Source organism: Lepus europaeus, chromosome 4 (genome assembly GCF_033115175.1).
Source record: "Lepus europaeus isolate LE1 chromosome 4, mLepTim1.pri, whole genome shotgun sequence".
Classification (NCBI taxonomy): Eukaryota; Metazoa; Chordata; class Mammalia; order Lagomorpha; family Leporidae; genus Lepus; species Lepus europaeus.
The window spans coordinates 61,495,415-61,515,994 of NC_084830.1; the positions used below are offsets into that span (position 1 = coordinate 61,495,415).

The 20,580-nt window shown below is 38.7% G+C and overlaps 1 protein-coding gene across 1 annotated transcript; it reads left to right on the forward strand.

The window, feature by feature from the left end:
• The first annotated feature begins 4,040 nt into the window (after nt 1–4,040).
• On the forward strand, nt 4,041–19,974 carry ZFAND1 (zinc finger AN1-type containing 1). The gene is made up of 8 exons (XM_062189523.1): nt 4,041–4,129; nt 6,792–6,834; nt 7,734–7,773; nt 8,348–8,475; nt 8,563–8,654; nt 10,087–10,208; nt 19,290–19,445; nt 19,538–19,974. The coding sequence occupies exons 1-8, from the start codon at nt 4,075–4,077 to the stop codon at nt 19,706–19,708; spliced, it is 807 nt and encodes a 268-aa protein (XP_062045507.1). The 5' UTR covers nt 4,041–4,074; the 3' UTR covers nt 19,709–19,974.
• The last annotated feature ends 606 nt before the right edge of the window (nt 19,975–20,580 follow it).

Consider the following 20,580-nt stretch of genomic DNA (forward strand, 5'->3'; position numbering starts at 1 on the left):
ACATACATGGAACCACAACCCAGGCAACAACATAGGGCATTATCAACATCACAGAACTCCCTCCCCCCTTTATCTCTTCCTGATCAAAACCCCTTTCACCACCCTCACAGGTGTTCCCTCTTCTGAATTCATGTTAACTGTGTCTTCATTTTCTTTACACATACATCACTATGTCCCCTGAATGTTATAATTTAGTAATGCCTTTTTTGAACTTCATAAACATAGAAAGAGTACGCATTGTCTTGAGTTTTGTTTCCTCACATACTACTGTATTTTTAATTCTCATCAATGTTCCTGTGTGCATTTGTAGTTAATTCATTTTCATTGTGGTAAAACAGGATACCATTTGACTATCCCATGATGTATTTATATTTTCTACTACTGGTAAGCATTTGACTTATTTTCAGTTTGGGCTATGACAAATAATGCTGCTAAGAGCATTCCTGTTTGTCTCTCCTGTGTTCATATTCCCTCCAGAATAGGAGTATAGAACAGTACCCTTTCAAGTGGTTAGACTGTGGTCACTTTTCCATTCTAAAACTTGGGGAAAATTACTCCATTTTTGTCAAGTAAGAAGCAGAAGTCTAAATTTCAGTTAATTATTTCACAAATTTATACTAAATATTACTATGAAGCTTAATGGCATCATGGTAGATTTAAAGAATTACAATAGTGAATAAAATATCAACTCAACCACCAGCACAGTTCTAGCTTATAAGGGAGAAGATGTGAATAAAAATGATTATAATAAATTTGGAAATAACTGTTTAATAGAGAGGTACAGATAAAAAACATAATAGGAGTCCAAAAGGAGTGGCTCCCTTAGGGAAGGGTTAAAGGGGTCTACAAAATGGTCATGGAAAATATATGTATGAATTGAAAATTATTTTACTCCAAAATAAAATTACCTTCTAATTCCACTTTCCATGGATATTTTGAAGTACCCTCGGACTTGAGGTGACAGGTAGGGGAAAAGCAGAAATGAACTAAGTTAAATGGGGGAGGGAAGAGCATTGCAGGTAGAAGATATAACATGTGCAAAGGACCTGGGGTTATGGAGGAGCACAAAATAGGAAGAGACCTTTAGGGATAGCAACCAAAAGTTTGTATCAAAAGACAGTGAGAGAAAGGCTGTACCAAGATTTGAAAGACTTAAAATGTCAAACAGAGCCATTACTTTTTAGACTCTGTGAGTTCACTGAGACAAAGGACCATATCTTACTCAATTCTCTAAGACACTGTGTAGTGTCTGATATGTAGGTGCTCAAAAACACTTGCTGAATTGACTTGAGTGCAGATTTTACTTTGTAGCTAACAGAAGCCATTGAAGTATCTGGAGGGGATGGAGCAGGTAAATTATAACAAGACCCGGTCAGGGGCCCACACTGTGGTGCAGTAGGTTAATCCTCTGCCTGCAGCACCGGCATCCCATATGGGTGCTGGTTCTAGTCCCAGCTGCCCCTCTTCCAATCCAGCTCTCTGCTATGGCCTAGGAAAGCAGTCAAAGTTGGCCCAAGTGCTTGGGCTCCTGCACCCCCATGGGAGACCAGGAAGAAGCACCTGGCTGCTGGCTTCGGATCGCCACAGCTCCGGCTGTTGCAGCCATCTGGGGAGTGAACCAATGGAAGGAAGACCTTTCTTTCTGCCTCTCCCTCTCACTGTCTGTAACTCTACCTCTCAAATAAATAAATAAAATCTTTTTTTTTTTTTTAAAAAGACCTGGTTAGTGCTAGTAAGACAAGTATGTGAAAGTATATGGCACATGCTATTAGAACAGATGTGATGTCCTGAAGGCACATTTTGCCTATGCTTTCAGAGGAACTTCCCAGGTGAAGGGATAACAGAATCACATCCTTAAGATACAATGAGAGAGGAAGGTGTTTCCTAAACTTAGCTGAAAATAAGAATGAAGGTGGGGTACTTGTTCAAATATAATTTCCCTTCTAAATCAGACCCAGGGAGGGGTATGGGTAGCACTCCACCTGATTCTTATTTTTAAAAAGCTTGGGAATCCGAGGTATATAGAACATTCTAGGGGGAAGGAAAGGCACATGCAAAAGTATGGAGCTATTAAAGGGTCAGAAGGTATATTTAGGAAGTGACTGGAGAGTAAGGAGACCATGGGGAAATGGTTGTTGCTGAGACTGTGGAGGAGTATGAAGGCAGGATTGTGAAAAGTTTTACTGCACAAGCTAAGGAATCTTGTGAATAATGGGGAATTATTGGAAGGTATTTTGTAAGGGAGTTTGGTGGCAGGGGTTAGGGAAGGGTGGTAACTGGAGAAACTGCAAGGAACAAATTTAAGAGACATTTCTGAGGCGGAATTGTTAGTGTTTGTTGGATACTACCATGAGAAAACTAAGGAGAAGTGGCAAAGGAATCCAGTGTTTCTAATACAGTGGATTGCCTTTGTTAGAGTGGGGATGATATGGTAAGACAACATTTCATTTTGGACTTAATGTAGTTGAAAAGAGAGACTTTCTGTTTTGTAGAAAGTTCTCTGGGTTGAGAAAATGGGTCTGAGTGTCTGTAACACTGAAGTTAGGAGAATTTCACTTCTATGAGGATATAAATTGATAAATATACCAAAGAAAAATATTTGCCACCAATCCTAGGGCATTCAAAACAGTAAAATTCTAGGAAACCTGCTATTGATTAATGTGATCAGCTAATATAAGCATACAAAATCCAGGCAGGTCATTGATCCTTAGAGTCAAGAATAACCCAGAAGTTTTGAGTTCTTAAGAGTTTAGTTCTGAGGCCGGCGCCGTGGCTTAACAGACTAATCCTCCGTCTTGCGGCGCCGGCACACCGGGTTCTAGTCCCGGTTGGGGCGCTAGATTCTATCCCGGTTGCCCCTCTTCCAGGCCAGCTCTCTGCTATGGCCCGGGAAGGCAGTGGAAGGCAGTGGAGGATGGCCCAAGTCCTTGGGCCCTGCACCCGCATGGGAGACCAGGAGAAGCACCTGGCTCCTGGCTTCGGATCAGCGAGATGCGCCGGCCGCAGCGGCCATTGGAGGGTGAACCAATGGCAAAAAGGAAGACCTTTCTCTCTGTCTCTCTCTCTCTCACTATCCACTCTGCCTGTAAAAAAAAAAGGAGTTTTAGTTCTGGCTTCCACTATTAACATTTCTGACATTAACATCTTAAACAGATTGAGCAAATACTGAAGTAATGATTCCTGTTTCCCAGTTCCACCCTTCCCCCTTCCTCAATGAATAAATAGGAGGCTTTGGATGCTTTTCCAGCTCCTGTTTTATGTATACTTGATTGGCACTCACCCTGTCTGCGTGGTGTCTCGTGTCACTCAGTGGAATGGCATCCACTGGGACTCTGCTTCCTCACTACCTGTGGGGCGGTTCATCAACCCCATGATAATTCCCTGACAATGCGGTGGAATCCCATAACTTCACCCACGGAGCTGTAAATGAGTCTGCGCCCTCCAAACTGACAAAGTGTTTGCGGCTCAGTATGCACTCTGGAGATCTCAAGAGCCTCACGTTTTTCCCCCCACTATTGTTTTTTTAAAATGAGAAGAAAAGGCGGAAGATGTTTACTTTTTACCAAGCCTAACGACTCCTCTGCATTTACGTCCAACTATTCATATAATCACGTATCTTCCAACGTGTAACGCGGTGATCACTGTAGGCTGCAGCAGGAGTTTAAGAACTAAGGTCTTTCATTTGATTCTTGCAATACTTTGTGGCACGCGCTGTACTGGTTCCTTGGGGTTAGAGTAATTGAAGGGGAAAAAAAAGGCAATCACGTGAAGCCGTGCTCGATTCCAGTGTCCACACACAGGGCACCGCAGCACATAATCAGCCAGAAGGGCGGCTGGGTGTTTCCTTAAGAATGGAGACATTGACTTCGCTCAGAGAAAAACAAACCAACTCCCAGTGCTGTCGGCCCGGGCTCTCGGGCTCCCTACCTCACTGGCTACCTACCAGCTTCCGGCTCCCGCCACGCCCCCCGGCTTCAGGCTCCGCCCCTGCGCCCGACGCGCTCCCGGCAGGCGCTGCGCGCGCGGCATTGCCCCGCCCCTCCCGGCTGCCGGAGCCCTCGCGGCCCTGGGGAGATGGCGGAGCTGGACATCGGGCAGCACTGTCAGGTCGAGCACTGCCGGCAGCGAGGTGACTGCGGCAGACCCGGGCCCTGCCCCAGCGTCACCCATGGAGGCGGCGGGGAGGGAGGCCTCAGGGCCGAGTGGGGTTTGGGGAGCGGGGCGGGCGCGTCCTTCGTGGGTCTGCCGTGAGCTGTGCAGTGCTGTTCATGTGGCCCCTGAGCGCTTGGAATTGACTTGAAAGGGAGCCATGCAGTTCCCGAAGACATCCCTTTGCCGTGCTCAGCTAGGTTTGCGAGAGCGCCTTGCCCAAGAAGGCCACGGGGCACTCTGTGGGGTCCGGTGTCGCCCACTTCTTTCCAGTGAGCTCGGCGAGCGGGGAGTCGCAGGCTCCCGCGCCCCTCCGGCCTTGCCGCCGCAGCCTTGGGCCGGCCGCTTACCAATGCAGGATCCGCTGGTCGAAGGAATTAGGACGAAGGAGTTAGAGGCTGCTCAGTCTTGGATCTCGGGTTTGACTCCCAAGCCTGTGCCATCACATTTGGCACATAGGGTGCCAAATAGGTTGCATTTTCCACTGCTTCTTCATCGTTGGTACCTGCATCACTGTGTTGACAAGGACTCTGGGGTTTAGCTCAGATTCAGTACCAGGGCTGTAATTTATTAGTGGTAACTTGGCTGTGCACCATTCCTGCTAGCTTCTTATTACTTATATATGTATTTTTCACCACTGGCTATATTCACCTGCCACACAGCAGGTCACAACCTGTTTCATGTACCAGAAAATTAATTTAACTCTTTACTCTGGGTCGTCCTGATTTGTATCTGATACATACTTGTTTACCAAAAGCCTCAAAGTAGCCAGCATATACAATTTTTCCGTGTTGAAAAGGATAAAACTTTTCAGTAAGTGTATTACATGTTTCAATTGATTTCTCCTGTTGACAAATATTGTCCATAATTTCTTGGTATGAAACAGAAGCGACAGTGAGAGTTTATCAAGCCCACTTCTCAGATGTGAAAAGAACGATTTGGGCCTGTTTTTCCACAGCATAATTATCCAGAGGTCCCTTTCAGTTACAATAAGATCTCTTCTTCCTGTTTTGAGTTAAGATACCTTATGGAATGAGATTTTTGTAGCCTTTGTAAAGAAGGGCTGAGCCAGGTTTGATATATCCATTCTCATTTGGTTAAGAAACAATTAAGTATGATATGCTTAGTATAATTTAGAGAGTGATTGATATTATCTAGTGATTAGCAGTTATTTGCCACATCTGAGAATGGATATTTTATGTACTTTCTAAAAGTTCAATTCCTGACTTAGTTATTACTTATTTACGTGGTTCTAAGTTAATTGGTCCTCAACAACAAGGAAACGACTCAGAAATTAATTTTGAAGTGTCCTTTATTGAATTTCTGGAATCTCTGAAGGCATCTTCACCTCATTACTACAATATTCTGAGTTGAGCATACTCAAAAGTTGTTAATTGTTGTTAATTTTAGTTACTATGTTATTATTATGATTTTGACAAACATTTTATTTGGTTTTTACAATTACCCAGTTAGGTAAAAGTGGCATGCAGCCTAGATATGAATTTAGGCATAAACACATCTGCATATACACCCATGCTTATGGAGAGAGACACTATATGTTTATGTCTATTATCTATTTATCTACCTGTCTGTATGCATCTATTTATATGACCTAAGCATACTAAAGCATTTTTGTATGTGCACATGTATGTACAGAGAGAGATACCCACATAGACACTGCATACTGTATAAAGTGCAAATAGCCCAAGCTTTACTAGGAAGTAACTTGTCTAGCTTTGCTAGGTCAGTAAGCAGTGGAATCATGAATTTTTTTAGAAAGATTTATTTATTTATTTATTTGAAAGCTAGGGTTACAGAGAGGAATGGAGAAACAAAAAGAGGGAGAGAGATCGTCCATCCACTTGTTCACTTCCCAAAAGGCTGCATTGCCAGGATTCAAACCATTGCTCATGTGGGATACTGGCATCAGGCTGTGTGGCTTAACCCACTGTGCCATGACGCCATTCCCCTGGAATCAGACTTTAAACCTAGGGGTTTTTTTGTTTGTTTGTTTTGTTTTTTTTACTCTAAATGCAGAATTTTTGCAGTATATAGTCCTCGAAAATAATACCCAGCAAATCTGAGAATCAAAAGAAAACAAAGCAAAGAAATAAATAAATAAAACTCAGAGCTTTGCTTCTTTTGATTGGACAAAGCTACTGTAAGTAACATCACCTGTTAATCCAATTACTTTCCTGCAGGGTTACTGAGGTTGTGATGACTTTGTTTACCTGTGGTTACGTAGTGACTTACTACACCAAAAAATTAGTCATGGGGCCAGTGTTGTGGCATAGAGGGTGAGTCCTGGCTGCTCCTTCTGATCCAGCTCCCTGCTAATAACATGGAAAGGAAGCTGAGAATGACCCAAGTGCTTTGGCCCCTGCATCCACGTAGGGGATCTGGAAGAAGCTCCTGTCTCCTGGCTTTGGCCTGGCCCAGCCCAGGTCATTATAGTCATTTGGAGAGTGAATCAGTGCATGGAAGATCTCTTTCTCTCTCTCTGTAAGTCTGCTTTCAGATCAATAAATAAATATTAAAAAAAAAAACACAAAAATTTAGGAAAAAAAAGATTCTTTTGCTTAAGGAAACAAAAACAAAATCAGATATTGACCCATACATATAACATTTTCCCTCAATTTTAGATTTTCTTCCATTTGTATGTGATGGCTGTTCAGGAATATTTTGGTAAGTTAAGTTTTTATGGAGAATTTGGGAATAATTTTGGGATGTGGTGTTTATTTCTGAGAAGTAAAAGTTATTAAAGAGTTGTTACTTCAGCTATTGATATTTGATATTTAATACAGTAGTCACTTGAGAAAAAAAAGAAACAGACAAGTCATAGGCTCTGATTATTTACATATGTATATGCCTAATCTTTGAACTTCCAGAAATGGGGTTATGAATGGGGTTATGAATGTGAATTATATGTAGAAATTTTGTCTTTTAATTACAAGGAGAAAATAATGACCACAATATAAAGAGTGTGGTTTTAAAAATCCAGCTGTGTAGCTCTTAATTTTAATTAATAAAATGAAAATAACCCAACGTGTAAATCCCTTGAAATGGGTGTCAGATGTTATTTTAACACATCATATGCAAAATTAAATAAATGAACTAACCAAATATTCCTTACAATTAAACTTAAAGCTGTTAAGCATTTAATTTGCTAAATACAACACTGAAAGATTGAATCCTTTTCAGGTCATAATTCAAAAAAGTTTGCTGAAAGTAAATAAATATAATACATATTTTAAAAATCATTCAGAATTAGAGCATTCCTTTGACATTTTACTACCAGTGGTCTTTAAGAACTAAAAGTACTGCAAAGATTTACAAACAAAAGTAAAGCTAATTTAGAGTAATGACTTGTTTATACTCATATTGAACTTAACATTTGTATTTTGAAAGCTTTAAGATTACAGTTCCATCTTTATTAGGCATTTCAGTTTATTCTCATATGCAATGTTATTGATAAATGTAAAGTAATTCAAGGATACTAAATATTAAAATATCTAAGATTATCTTCAAGTATGTTTTTGATTGAATTTAAACAGATACTGCTTTCCTTTTTTGAATTATTTAAGCCTTGAACACAGAAGCAAGGAATCTCATGGCTGTCCGGAGGTATGTTCATATTGCTCCCAATCTGATACAACATATTTGTATTCATGTATTTTCATTTAGAATTTGATTAGATTTTAAACTAGTTAGTTACCATAGGTGAAAGTTTGGCATATTAAATTGGTTATGTAAAGAGGCTGTATATGATTTTGAAAACTGTTTTTAATCCTTTGTCTCATGGAGAGATATATAATTGTTGAATGTTTTATTCCAAAAGCATTTAATCCACTCAATCTAGTATAGAAAGTAGGTATAATTTGTTATTTGAAGATCGATGAGATGATTACCTGAGCACATTATTATGGAGCATGTTTGTGTGGGACTGTTATGTAGTAGCTTAAAATTACAGAGAGTAACTACATAGTCATTTTAATTTAGCAGATAAATATACCACAGTAAAAAATTATGAGAATATTGACAGCAGAGTAATCATTGTTTGTGTATTCAATATGATTTTTATATGAAGGTGTGTAACTTGCCCTAATGGGTTTAAGAAAAATGATGTGAAAGCTACCTAAGATTTTTGTATTTGCTTTACATATAAAATATAATGGCATTTTGCCCATTTTTTTTTTAGGTCACCGTAATCAATGACAGACTGAAGACAGATACACACAAATCTTTCCCATGCTCGTTCAAGGACTGTACTGAAAGAGAGCTTGTGGCAGTTTTATGTCCTTATTGTGAGAAGAATTTTTGCCTAAGGTGATCACTTAGAGCATTTGAGTTTTGTATATCTACTTAAGTCATATACAGGTACCCACACCAGTATCACTCTTCTCTTGCTCATAGGCACCGTCATCAGTCAGATCATGAGTGTGAAAAACTAGAAATACCAAAGCCTCGCATGGCTGCCACTCAGAAACTTGTTAAAGACATTATCGGTAAGTATCTAGAAAGCTGGTTTTGCTGTTTTCCTTGTCATTGTATACCCTGTTAATTCCAGAGCCCCTGCTCCTTATGTCTCCTTAACAGTTACAGAAGGCATCATTAACATTGTCAATAATAATAATTTACATTTTGATGGCATTCTTGTGAAAGTATTTCTTGGGGCTGGCATTGTGGTACAGTAGGCTAAGCTACTGTCTGCAATGCTAGCATCCCATGTGAGTGCAGGTTTGAGACCTGGCTGCTCCACTTCCCATCCAGCTCGCGCTAAGGTACCTGGGAAAACAACGGAAGAAAACCCAAGTACTTGTGGTCCCTGCTATCCAGGGAGACCTAGATTGAGTCTGGACTTTTGACTTTGGCCTGGCCAAGATCCGACCATGGTGGCTATTTGGGGAGTGAACCAGCAGATAGAAGATCTCTCTCTGTGTCTACTCCTATCTGTAATTCTGCCATTCAAATGAATAAAATTTTTAAAAATATTTCTCAAACTATCAATGAAAATTTGGAAATTGCTTGAAAGAATCTCACCCAGATGGTGCCTTTTGCTGGGGTTCTTAACTCAACCAATAAACTACGTGGCTAGATACAGTATTCCTGAGGTTGACATAATTGTTGCTGTGAAGACTAAATTCCAATCTGAGTCTGCTGTCCTGTGAATACAGGTGGTTCAAGATACCAGGAAGGAATCTGTGACTTAGATCAGTCTCTGCCGGTGTGTTGGCTCAGCAAAATTTACTACAAATTAGTCTTGCTAATCATTTTTTTAAAAAGATTTATTTATTTATTTGGAAGTCAGAGTTACACAGAGACAGAAGGAGAGGCAGAGAGAGAGAGAGAGAGAGAGAGAGAGAGAGAGAGAGAGAAGTGAGAGGTCTTCCATCCGCTGGTTTACTCCCCAGTAGTTACAATGGCTGAAGCTGAGCTGATCTGAAGCCAGGAGCCATGAGCTTCCTCCAGGTCTTCCCACATGGATACAAGGGCCCAAGGACTTGGGCCATCTTCTGCTGCTATACCAGGCCATAGCAGAAAGCTGGATCGGAAGTGGAGCAGCCGGGTCTTGAACCAGTGCCCATATGGGATGCCGGCACTGAAGGCAGTGGCTTTACCTGCTACGCCACAGCACCGGCCCCAGTCTTGAGAATCTTAACACTCTCTGTAGAAACATTAGTGGTCACTTTAGATTAAGTAGGCTTAAATTGGAAAGACTAAAATAGTGAATTTTTTGATATGGAGATTTCTTAGGTAACTTCAATGAAATTTTTCCATTGATTTTGTAAATACAATACTGACAGAGTGACTGGTCTCTGTATGTCTCTATTGTGTGTAATTTGTTTTTATTTCAAGGCTTTAATTAATAAATGCTTTATAATAAAACCCTGGAAGAAGCAATATAAAGGTTGTTACATGTTTACACTTATATCTTAGATTCCAAGACAGGAGAGACAGCAAGTAAACGACGGAAAGGTGCAAAAAATAGTGAAACAGCTGCAAAGGTTGCGTTGATGAAATTAAAGATGCATGCTGATGGGGATAAGTCATTGCCACAGGTTGGTCTTAAAGATTTTGAAAAACAAAGATTCCAGATGTGGTTGAAGTCCCTTTTTATTTCTCTGCCTCATCAAGTAACAGATATGTATCATTCCTGACAGGAGTATTACATGATATATGGGCTGCATAATAATTTTGTGTTCTCTCACTTTACAAAAATGACAGTGAATCAAATGAATCCTTCTTCAACTCAGGTGTTTTGTCAGTTTGGCATCATGTTTTTAACATTTATCCATTCTAGCACTTTTATTCTAGTTCATTCATTTTAATAGCTGTATATTATTCCATATGAATATACCCCAGTGTATCCATTGTCTGAGAAAATTAAGATTTTTTTCAAAATTTTTGTTATTATAAACTCTTGTACAATGAATATCCTTATATTTGTGTGGGAGCATATTTCTAGAACAGTCCCCCTAAACTTCACAATATGAATTATTTCATATAACATGTCAATATACATACATATATAGTTTTATTAAATGATACTTAGCTTAATTTTCTGATGTGTGCTTTGATAGTTTTACCCTATTATATTGTAAAAATTGTTGATGAGAACCTACTGGGTTAGTTTTCCAATCTGCATTCAATAACACCATCAGTATAAAAAAAAAAAGGGCTACTCCAGGGAAATATACTTAGAAATAGAAAACCTGAGTCATGGGATTTGCTCATCTTCAGCTTTACTAAATGTCAGCTTCCTGTTGTCAGTACTTGTATTGTTTACCTCCTTCTGATAGTGCTTTACACCATGTCTATTCCTACCATTTATTCTTTCATAAAAATTTTAGGATCACTCTTTACTGTTTTGTGAAATGACAGTTTTTTAGAAATTTTGCTTTTTAGATTAGAGGTGGTTGACATCTTTAAAATTTTGACTCATCTCATCCGTATCTATGATTGTCTTGCCAACTTTGCTTTAGTTATTCTCTTCTGTAACATTTTATAATGTTTCCCTAAATATTTATATCTTTTCTTAGGCTTATTATTAAGCTCTTTATATTTTTTGCTGTCTTTGTAAATGGTACCCTTTTTTTTCTAATTGGCTATTGCTAGTTGTTTTATGTTGGCCTTCTATCCAGCAAATACATTCCAATTTGTTTTCATTCCCATACATTGTAGATTTTTCTAGGATAGTTTTTATGCAGTCATATCTTCTACAAATGTCAGTTTTTGTGGCTGATTTTGCTCTAGTTTCTTTCCCCTTACTCCTCTCTTGCATCATTATTATCTGTCTTAAGTGCTGAGATTTCCAGAACGGTGTTGCATAATATGGGTCATAGAAGGTATCTTCATGTTTCTGACTTTCATCAGATATTATGTTTGCTGTAGCCTTTATCAGGATAATGATACTTTTTTTTATTTCTAGTTTGCTAAGAACTTACAAGTGGGGATTAAACTTTACTGTAAGTTTTTTTTCCTTCCATCTAGTAAGATGATTTTTTTCATTACTTGTGTGAAAAATTACATGAATTGATTTTCTGTTGTGAAGTCAGCCACATATTCTAGCATAAATTACTTGATTCTAGTATGTAATTCCTTTATAATACATTGCTAAATTGATTTTCTGTTGTGTTATTTAATGACATCAGTAGCAAGATTGTACTCGTAAAATAATAGGGCAGCCTTCCCTCTTATGTTGTTTTGAGATAATTGTAGAGGGTAAAGATTATTTGTTCTTGAAGGTGTAGTAACTTTTATTGAATCAGTTGAATAGCTATTGAACGTGTTGTCTTTTTTGAGGAGAGGGGAGAATTTTGTATACTATTTTATGTGTGTTTAATACTTTTTGGTTCATTTGGATAGTCAATTTGCTCTGAATCAATTTTGGCACATAATAGTTTTAAAAATTCCTTTTAGATGTATATTTTACAATGTGTTCTATAAAGTTGTTCAGGTTGTTCCCTTATAATCCAAACTCTCTTTTATATCTTTAGTCATTCCATTTCATTCTTAATATTTTTTAATTGTACTTCTCTTTATTTCTTCCTAAACGGTCTTACTAGCAGTTTGTTGTTATTTTTCTGTTAGTTTTTCAAAGAACCATGTTTTAGTTTTATTGAGTCTTTGTTTTCTGTTTCAGTAATTTCTGCTCTGCTCTGATTTCCTTTTGTCTTCTGTGTTTAGATGTTCTCACTCCTGTTCTGCCAACTTCTTACATTGTATGATGACCCTGTTTATTTTCAGTGTAATCTAGGCGTGAGGGTTTCATTATCTGTGTCTGTTTTGATATCTTTACTCTTTATTTTGATATTATTTCAAACAGAAGAGTTGTAAAAAAAGCACAAGGAACTTTTCTATTATCTTTCACCAAATATATGAGTTAGTTATGTTTTCTCTTTTGCCTTATTTCAATTTCTCTCTGTCTCTGTCCATGTGTATAAATATATGTGTGTATCTGTCCATGAATGTATGTGTGCATGTGAGTCCTTGCTAATTTTGTTTTTTTTTTTATCAGTTTCCGAGACAAATGTGTTGTTAAAATCTCCATTAGAGATTTTTTTTAAAGATTTATTTATTTACTTGAAAGTCAGAGTTACACAAAGAGAGAAGGAGAGGCAGAGAGAGGGAGAGAGAGGTCTTGCATCTGCTGGTTCACTCCCCAGTTGGCTGAAGTGGCTGGAGCTTTGCTGATCAGGAGCCAGGAGTTCTTCCATGTCTCCCATATGGGTGCAGGGGCCCAATGACTTGGACCATCTTCTGCTGCTTTCCCAGGCCATACCAGAGAGCTGAATCAGAAGTGGAGCAGCCAGGACTTGAACCAGCACCCATATGGGATGCTAGCACTGCAGATGACGGCTTCAACCTCCACACCACAGCGTCCTCCCCTAGATATGGTTTTATCTTTTTTTCTTAGAATTCTTTTTCTTTTTTCTTTTTTTTTTTTTTTTTGGACAGGCAGAGTTAGTGAGAGAGAAAGAGATAGACAGAGAGAAAGGTCTTCCTTTTCCGTTGGTTCACCCCCCAAATGGCTGCTACGGCCAGTGCTGCGCCGATCCAAAGCCAGGAGCCAGGTGCTTCCTCCTGGTCTCCCATGCGGGTTCAGGGCCCAAGCACTTGGGCCATCCTCTGCTGCCTTCCCGGGCCACAGCAGAGAGCTGGACTGGAAGAGGAGCAACTGGGACAGAATCTGGTGCCCCAACTGGGACTAGAACCCGGGGTGCCAGCGCCGCAGGCGGAGGATTGGCCAAGTGAGCCGCAGCACCGGCCATTTCCTTAGAATTCTAATGGTTTTGCTGAGTTATGTGTTAGATGCATGAAATTTCTACATTGTTATATCTTCTTAGTAAATTTTGCCTTAAATCTTAATTTGAATTATAATAATACTTTACTACTAACTTTCTTTTAGTGACTATTTAACTATTTTGTCTTTTTCATCCTTTTATATTTAACTTTTCTGTGTTATTTTATTTTAGGATGTCTCTTGTAAGCAGCATATAGCTGGACTTTATTTTTTTAATCCAGTTTGATAGTGTCTCTCTTTCATAGGTGAGTTAAACACATTTATATTTATTGTGCTCGCTGGTAACATTCAGCCATGTTCTTGTCATCTTTTTGTTCATCATCCATTTTCTTTGATTCTTTCTCTTTCCTGCCTTTTTTATTAATTGGATTTTTCTCTTACTGTGGTTTACAAACCATTAATTACAGTTCTCTTTAGTGTTAACCTTAGTATTTTCCTTTCTGAGATTTTGTAAGATACTTTTTTTTTGAAGATCTATTTTATTTGTTGAAAAGCAGAGTTAGAAACAAAGAGGAAGAGATAGAAATCCTCTATCTGCTGGGTCACTCCCCAAGTGGCCATAACAGCCCAGGCTGTGCCAGGCCAAACCCAGTAGCCAGGAGTTCTATCCAGTTCTCCCATGTGTGTACGGGGACCCTAGTATGTGGGCCATCTTCTGCTACTTTCCCAGGCTTATTAGCAGGGAGCTGGATCAGAAGTGGAACAGCCAGGACTCAAATCAGAGCCCATATGGGATGCTAGCTTTGCAGGTGACAGCTTAACCTGTTACACCGCAGTGCTGGCCCCTAAATAATTTTTAAAATAGTAAAAATACATACTTTTAACAAGTACTACTATGAAGATTTATATAGGAAAAAAACACATTCCTCCTGTGTCCATCATCCATTTCCATCCCTGTGAGAGTAGTGATTCTCAGTTGAAAGTGATTTTGATCTCTAGGGGACATTTGCCCATGTTTGGAGATATTTTTGATTGATACAATTGTGGGTGGATGGTACACACATCTAGTGGGTAGAGGCCATGGGTGCTGCTAAACAGGACTGTGCCCCCATTAAGAATTTTCTGGTCCTAAATGTCAATACTGAAAAAATTTGAGACTTACCCTAAAATATTCAACAATATTATTCAGGTTATTTTGTAATTCTTTTATTACTTATAGTAGCAAAAACTGTAGCTTAATTTTGTCCCAGGCAGTCTTCTAACATGCTTCAACCTCCAAACAAACTTATGCGGTATATACCAGGGGTCTTCAAAAGATTCATAGAAAATGTTTATTATGAGAAAACTTTATTTACAACATGACTGTCAAGTTGCTACTAATTACAGTAAGGTTTTCTTTCATTTCTATTTTGGTTTTCTTAAGAAATTTTAGATTTTTGCATTTGTGTTCAACCCACCTGAATTTTTTTGTTGTGTATTTATATATGATCTAACAACCCAATTTTCTCTTCTCTCTCTCTTTTTTTTTAACGATTTATTTTATTTATTTGAGAGACAGAATGACAGGGAGATAGAGGGAGAGAGAAAAAGATCTACCATTTGCTAATTTACTCCCCAAATGGCCCCAACATCCAGATCTGGATAGGCTGAAGCCAGCAGCCAGGAACTCCATTTAGGTCTCCCACGTGGGTGACAGGAACCCAGGTACTTGGGCCGTACTTCCCAAGTACATTAGCAGGGGGCTGTTTCAGAAGTAGAGCAGCCAAGACTTGAACTAACACTGAGACATGGGATGCCAGTGTTGCAGACTGTGGCTTAACCCACTGTGTCACAACATTGGACTCCCCCAGTTTTATTTTCATCTAGTTGCTTGGTTAGCTTCATGTCACTTGATTATTAAATAAATAGCTTTGTCCCACTGAATCAGAATACCAAAATGTCACCTTTGTAATAAGTTGACATTTTTTTCTGTGTGTATCTATGTTTTAATTTTTTATTCCATTCCACTCATCTGTTTATTTTTATTCATATGTCAATCCCAGATTGATTAGATGCAATAACTTATAAGAAGTTCTGGTGTATCTGATAATGCAAGTCCTAACTATGTAAGATGTGAATAATAGTGCATCCAGGAAGTGAAGATTTGAAGTTTTCCAAGAGGGCCCCTTTGCCATCTCAAAGGCATTTTATATCTTTCTGTCCTCCTTTTTGTCCTAGGGATCCTGGTTCCCTTCCTGCTCCCAAGGTGTTAGTGACAATTGCAGAACCTCTTCAATACATTCCTGAAGTTAGGTGAAGTAAAAATCAGTTTTCCAGCAATATTTATTTGCAAGTCCAGGGTTTAGGCCTGAGGACCATTCCTGAATAATTCACATTTAATTTACATTATTAATATTTATTAATTTGGCAAGAAATGACATTTTTATGGCATTTTCTTCCTAAGAACTGTATATGTCTTTCATTTATTCATATCATATTTCCTTGCCTTCATGACATTTTTGTTTAAATATTCCATATTTTCAACACTGATTGTTTTAGGGTTTTTGTTCCCACTGTGAAAAGGTATATCTCCCTCCACCACTTCTGCTTCCTAGTACTGATATAGATACAGGGGAAAAAAAGTCTTGAATTCTGTGTACATATTATTCAGCCATTTCATTGAGTTCTTTTGTTAATTTAAGAGATTTTTTCCCTTAATATCTTCAATTTCACCTCATTAGCTAGTAAGCATAAATTTTCTTCAACAGTTTCCAGTTATTTCAGTATCTTATACTGCATCATTTAGAATCTCTAATTGAATGGTTTTTAATAACGATGATAAAAGGCCGGCGCTGCACCTCACTAGGCTAATCCTCCGCCTTGCAGCGCTGGCACACCGGGTTCTAGTCCCGGTCGGGGCACCGGATTCTGTCCCGGTTGCGCCTCTTCCAGGCCAGCTCTCTGCTATGGCCCAGGAGTGCAGTGGAGGATGGCCCAAGTCCTTGGGCTCTGCACCCTATGGGAGACCAGGATAAGCACCTGGCTCCTGGCTAAGGATCAGCGCAGTGCGCCGGCCGCAGCGGCCATTGGAGGGTGAACCAATGGCTTTAAGCCCATGGCTATTTAAATTTACCAATTTCTTTTAAAGTTTATCCTTTCCTTAGGATTACTTTTATTTTTGCTGAAGTACACTCTTTAGTAGTTTATTCTGTAATGGTCTTTGGTGATTACTTTTTATTTATTTATTTATTTATTTTGATCTGAGAATGCTCTTATTTTGCTTTTAGTAGGACTGTCTATTAGATGTTATAAACTCTTTATATATACTGTTCATTGGCATCTGTCATCTATTATTGGGGAAACATCTGTTGTCGGTCTTATTCTTGTTTTATGGTTAATTTGTCTTTTTTTATAGGTTTAAGTTTTTACCTATGATATCTTCCAGATTCCATTCAGTATTTCTATTCAGTGTTTCTAGATATAAATTCCTTTTAATTATTCAGGTTGTCATTTCAGGTACATTTTTAATTTTGTCTTATCTCTTCACTTTCAGAAAACTGCTTCCTGAGTCGTATATGTTCATCTTGAGTAGGTGCTTCTTGCTATATCTCTTCATCCCTTCCACTCACTGATCCCTGTCTAGCAATTTTGTATTTCTTCCTCATGTCTCACTCATCTAGCCCCTGAATTCCAAATCGAAGTTTGAGTCTGGCAGTTTGTGCTTCTGCTTCCCAGAGACTTACAGATTATGTATAGACAGATTTACTGAACTGGAAGAGTGTGGCGTTGGTCACTGTTGGAAGGTGGTACCTGTGCTTTTTTGCCTGTCTACATCTTGGTTTATATAACTAATAGCCTAACTCATTAGCCTCTTTTAATGAATAACTTCATTAGCCTCTTTTCCCAGAGTAGCCTTCCAAGGTACCTAGGCAGGGAACCTGATCAGGAGCTTTGTCTTTGTCTCCACATGGTGCTATATTTCCCCTTTACTCACAGGTTGAACTGCTGACTGACTCTTCCTCTTCTAGAGCCCAGAAAACTTGGGTTTTATCTTCAATCCTCAATTATATATTTATCTTTTGTTTTAGATGAAGCTTTTAGCTTTCTAAATTAGATTTTTTTAAAGATTTATTAATTTATTTGAAAGAGTTACACAGAGAGAGGAGAGACAAGGAGAGAGAGAGAGAGAGAGGTCTTCCATCCGACGGTTCACTCCCCAGATGGCCGCAACGGCCGGAGCTGTGCTGATCTGAAGCCAGGAGCTTCTTCTGGGTCCCACGTGGGTGCAGGGGTCCAAGGACTTGGGCCATCTTCTACTACTTTCCCGGGCCATACCAGAGAGCTGCACAAGAAGTGGAGTAGCCAGGTCCATATGGGATGCCGGCACTTTAGGCCAGGGCATTAACCCATTGCACCACTGTACCGGTCCCAGTTTTTTATTTTTTTTTTATTATTTTTTTTTTAAATTTTTTTTTTTAATTTTTTTTTTTAATTTTTCTTTTTTTTTTTCTTTTTTTTTTTTTTTTTTGACAGGCAGAGTGGACAGTGAGAGAGAGACAGACAGAAAAGTCTTCCTTTTGCCGTTGGTTCACCCTCCAATGGCCGCCGCGGTAGGCGCGCTGCGGCCGGCGTACCGCGCTGATCCAATGGCAGGAGCCAGGTGCTAATCCTGGTCTCCCATGGGGTGCAGGGCCCAAGCACTTGGGCCATCCTCCACTGCACTCCCTGGCCACAGCAGAGAGCTGGCCTGGAAGAGGGGCAACCGGGACAGGATCGGTGCCCCGACCGGGACTAGAACCCGGTGTGCCGGCGCCGCAAGGCGGAGGATTAGCCTAGTGAGCCGCGGCGCCGGCCGGTCCCAGTTTTTTAAATGAAATTTTTAACATGTTTTTAATTTTCTGTTTTCTTGTTAATTTGTTTTTGGAACTAGGACTGTTTGAGTATGAATTGGTCCAATTTCTAATGATTTCTTGTTTTTTCTTTTAATGCCTGTTTTCTGTAATAACATATTCCACTGGTCTCAACAAGTATAAATTCTTAGTGCTGAGATGAGGATTGTGTTAAAATAATTGTGATCTTGCCCCTACAACTTAGAGATGCTCCAGTTATATGAAGATGTTTATTGTAGTAGGAATTGATATAAAAAGGCAGCACTTTTTAAAGCAGTAGTTTCAGGAATCAGTGAAGATCAAATTGCCAATACCTTTTCCTGATATTTCACTGAGCAAGAGAAAACATAAGAGGCAGGTAGGGTACAGAATAGTAAAGAAACCAGCTCTGAATTTCTTTCTTTGGTTAGTGAGGTACTTGTGTAAGGTTTTATTGGTTTGGCTTTTTTCTTTTCTTTCTTTGTCTTCCAGTTTTTTGGTTCTTAGACATTTTTTTCTTGTATAATGGAGAATGACAGTTTGATCTGATGTTAGGGCATGACCAGATTTAGAGATTTAACTATGTTGAAAGAGGCACAGTCTTTTCTTGACTTCTCTCTCTATGGAACTCATTCTTTCCCATTTCTGCTTTCTTTTCCACATTGATTAGGAACTGAGGGATAGCCACAAGCAACATCAGTTTTAAAATCAATGAGATTTTTAACAACTCAGATAAAAAATGCTCACCATAGCTCAGTTTTTGAACAGAAAATCTCAGGGAAAGACCCAAATTGGCCTAATTTAGGTCACATTCCTAAATTTGTACAGATCACCCTGGCTAGTGTCCTGGGTGGTATGTCCATGCATCTAAGTAGATACTGGGCAGCTCTGAAGAGTAGAAACTTGTGTCACTAAAAGTTGCAACCTTGGAGTGGTTAATATTTCTCTGATCAGAAAAAGAAAGAATGTGCCATATAAATGTCTTATGTGTGTGTATATGTGTACATGTGTGTGTATATAATCTGTATTTTAACTCTTTATTTTTTCAGACAGAAAGAATTTATTTTCAGGTTTTCTTACCTAAGGGGAGTAAAGAGAAGAGCAAGCCAATGTTCTTTTGCCATCGGTGGAGCATTGGAAAGGTCATAGACTTTGCAGCCTCTCTAGCCAGTCTGAAAAATGACAATAACAAATTAACAGCTAAGGTAAAATCTAGTTATAATGTTTGTCCCTAAAAACTTAAGGAAACTCTATACAAGCATGTTTATTTATTACAATATGGTTTCTCTCTTAACAGAAATTAAGGTTATGTCACATTACTTCTGGAGAAGCCTTACCCTTGGATCATAGTTTGGAAACTTGGATTGCTAAGGAGGATTGCCCCTTATATAATGGTGGAAATATTATTTTGGAATATCTTAATGATGAAGAGCAGTTTTTAAAAAATGTTGATTCTTACTTGGAGTAGTCATTCAAGGATTCAAGCCAGAAATCACAAGGAAAATTTTATGTACATGTTTAAATCAATCTCTTGTATTAAAAGTATGAATTTTTAGTTGCTTTTTAATTTATTTCCATTATGTCATAGTTTACATTATCAGTTTTCTATTAAATTTTCAGTTTTTGTTTTATAGTTTGTACTGATACACACTTACTGGAGAATTTTTGTATTTAATTAATTCTATTTATTAGGGTATGCTGTTAAAACAACAATAAAGATCTGTGTCTTGTTTAGTTACTATCAGCTGTTGATTGGCTGTGGCGCTGCTTCATGTGTTCTTCATTCCAGGATCCCAGTGAAAGAACAACCCCTTTTTGAGACATTGCCATTTTTATGGCAGAAGGAAAAGAGCAAGCAGACATTTCAGTTGGCTCTGAGAAGATGCATGGAACACTTTTGCTTAAAGCAATTGTATGGCCAAGTCTAGCATTGTGGGGCAAAAATGTGTATACCCTTACTAATACCTACATGATGATATATATAAAGTAATATGTGCACATGAATTGCAAAAACTTAAGAGATTACCTACTTCAATCACCTAAGTTTTCGAATGAGAAAGGGAAAATGATACTTTGGTGTCACCTAATTTCCTTGGAGCATATTTCTGATAAAGGCCTTCCTTCAGTATAATTCATTTTTTTGCTTGTATAAATATATTACAAATGGGAACGATGGAATAGCTCACCTTCATTACAGTCTTTGCATATATACCGAGCAAAATATGCCAAAAGAAGCTACATTTTACCAACAAATTTAAAGTAATATATTCCTGACTGATGTTTTCCATCTGTGCCCAAGGCCACTGCTTTATGTAAGGAACAGAAATTACTTCTGTTTGT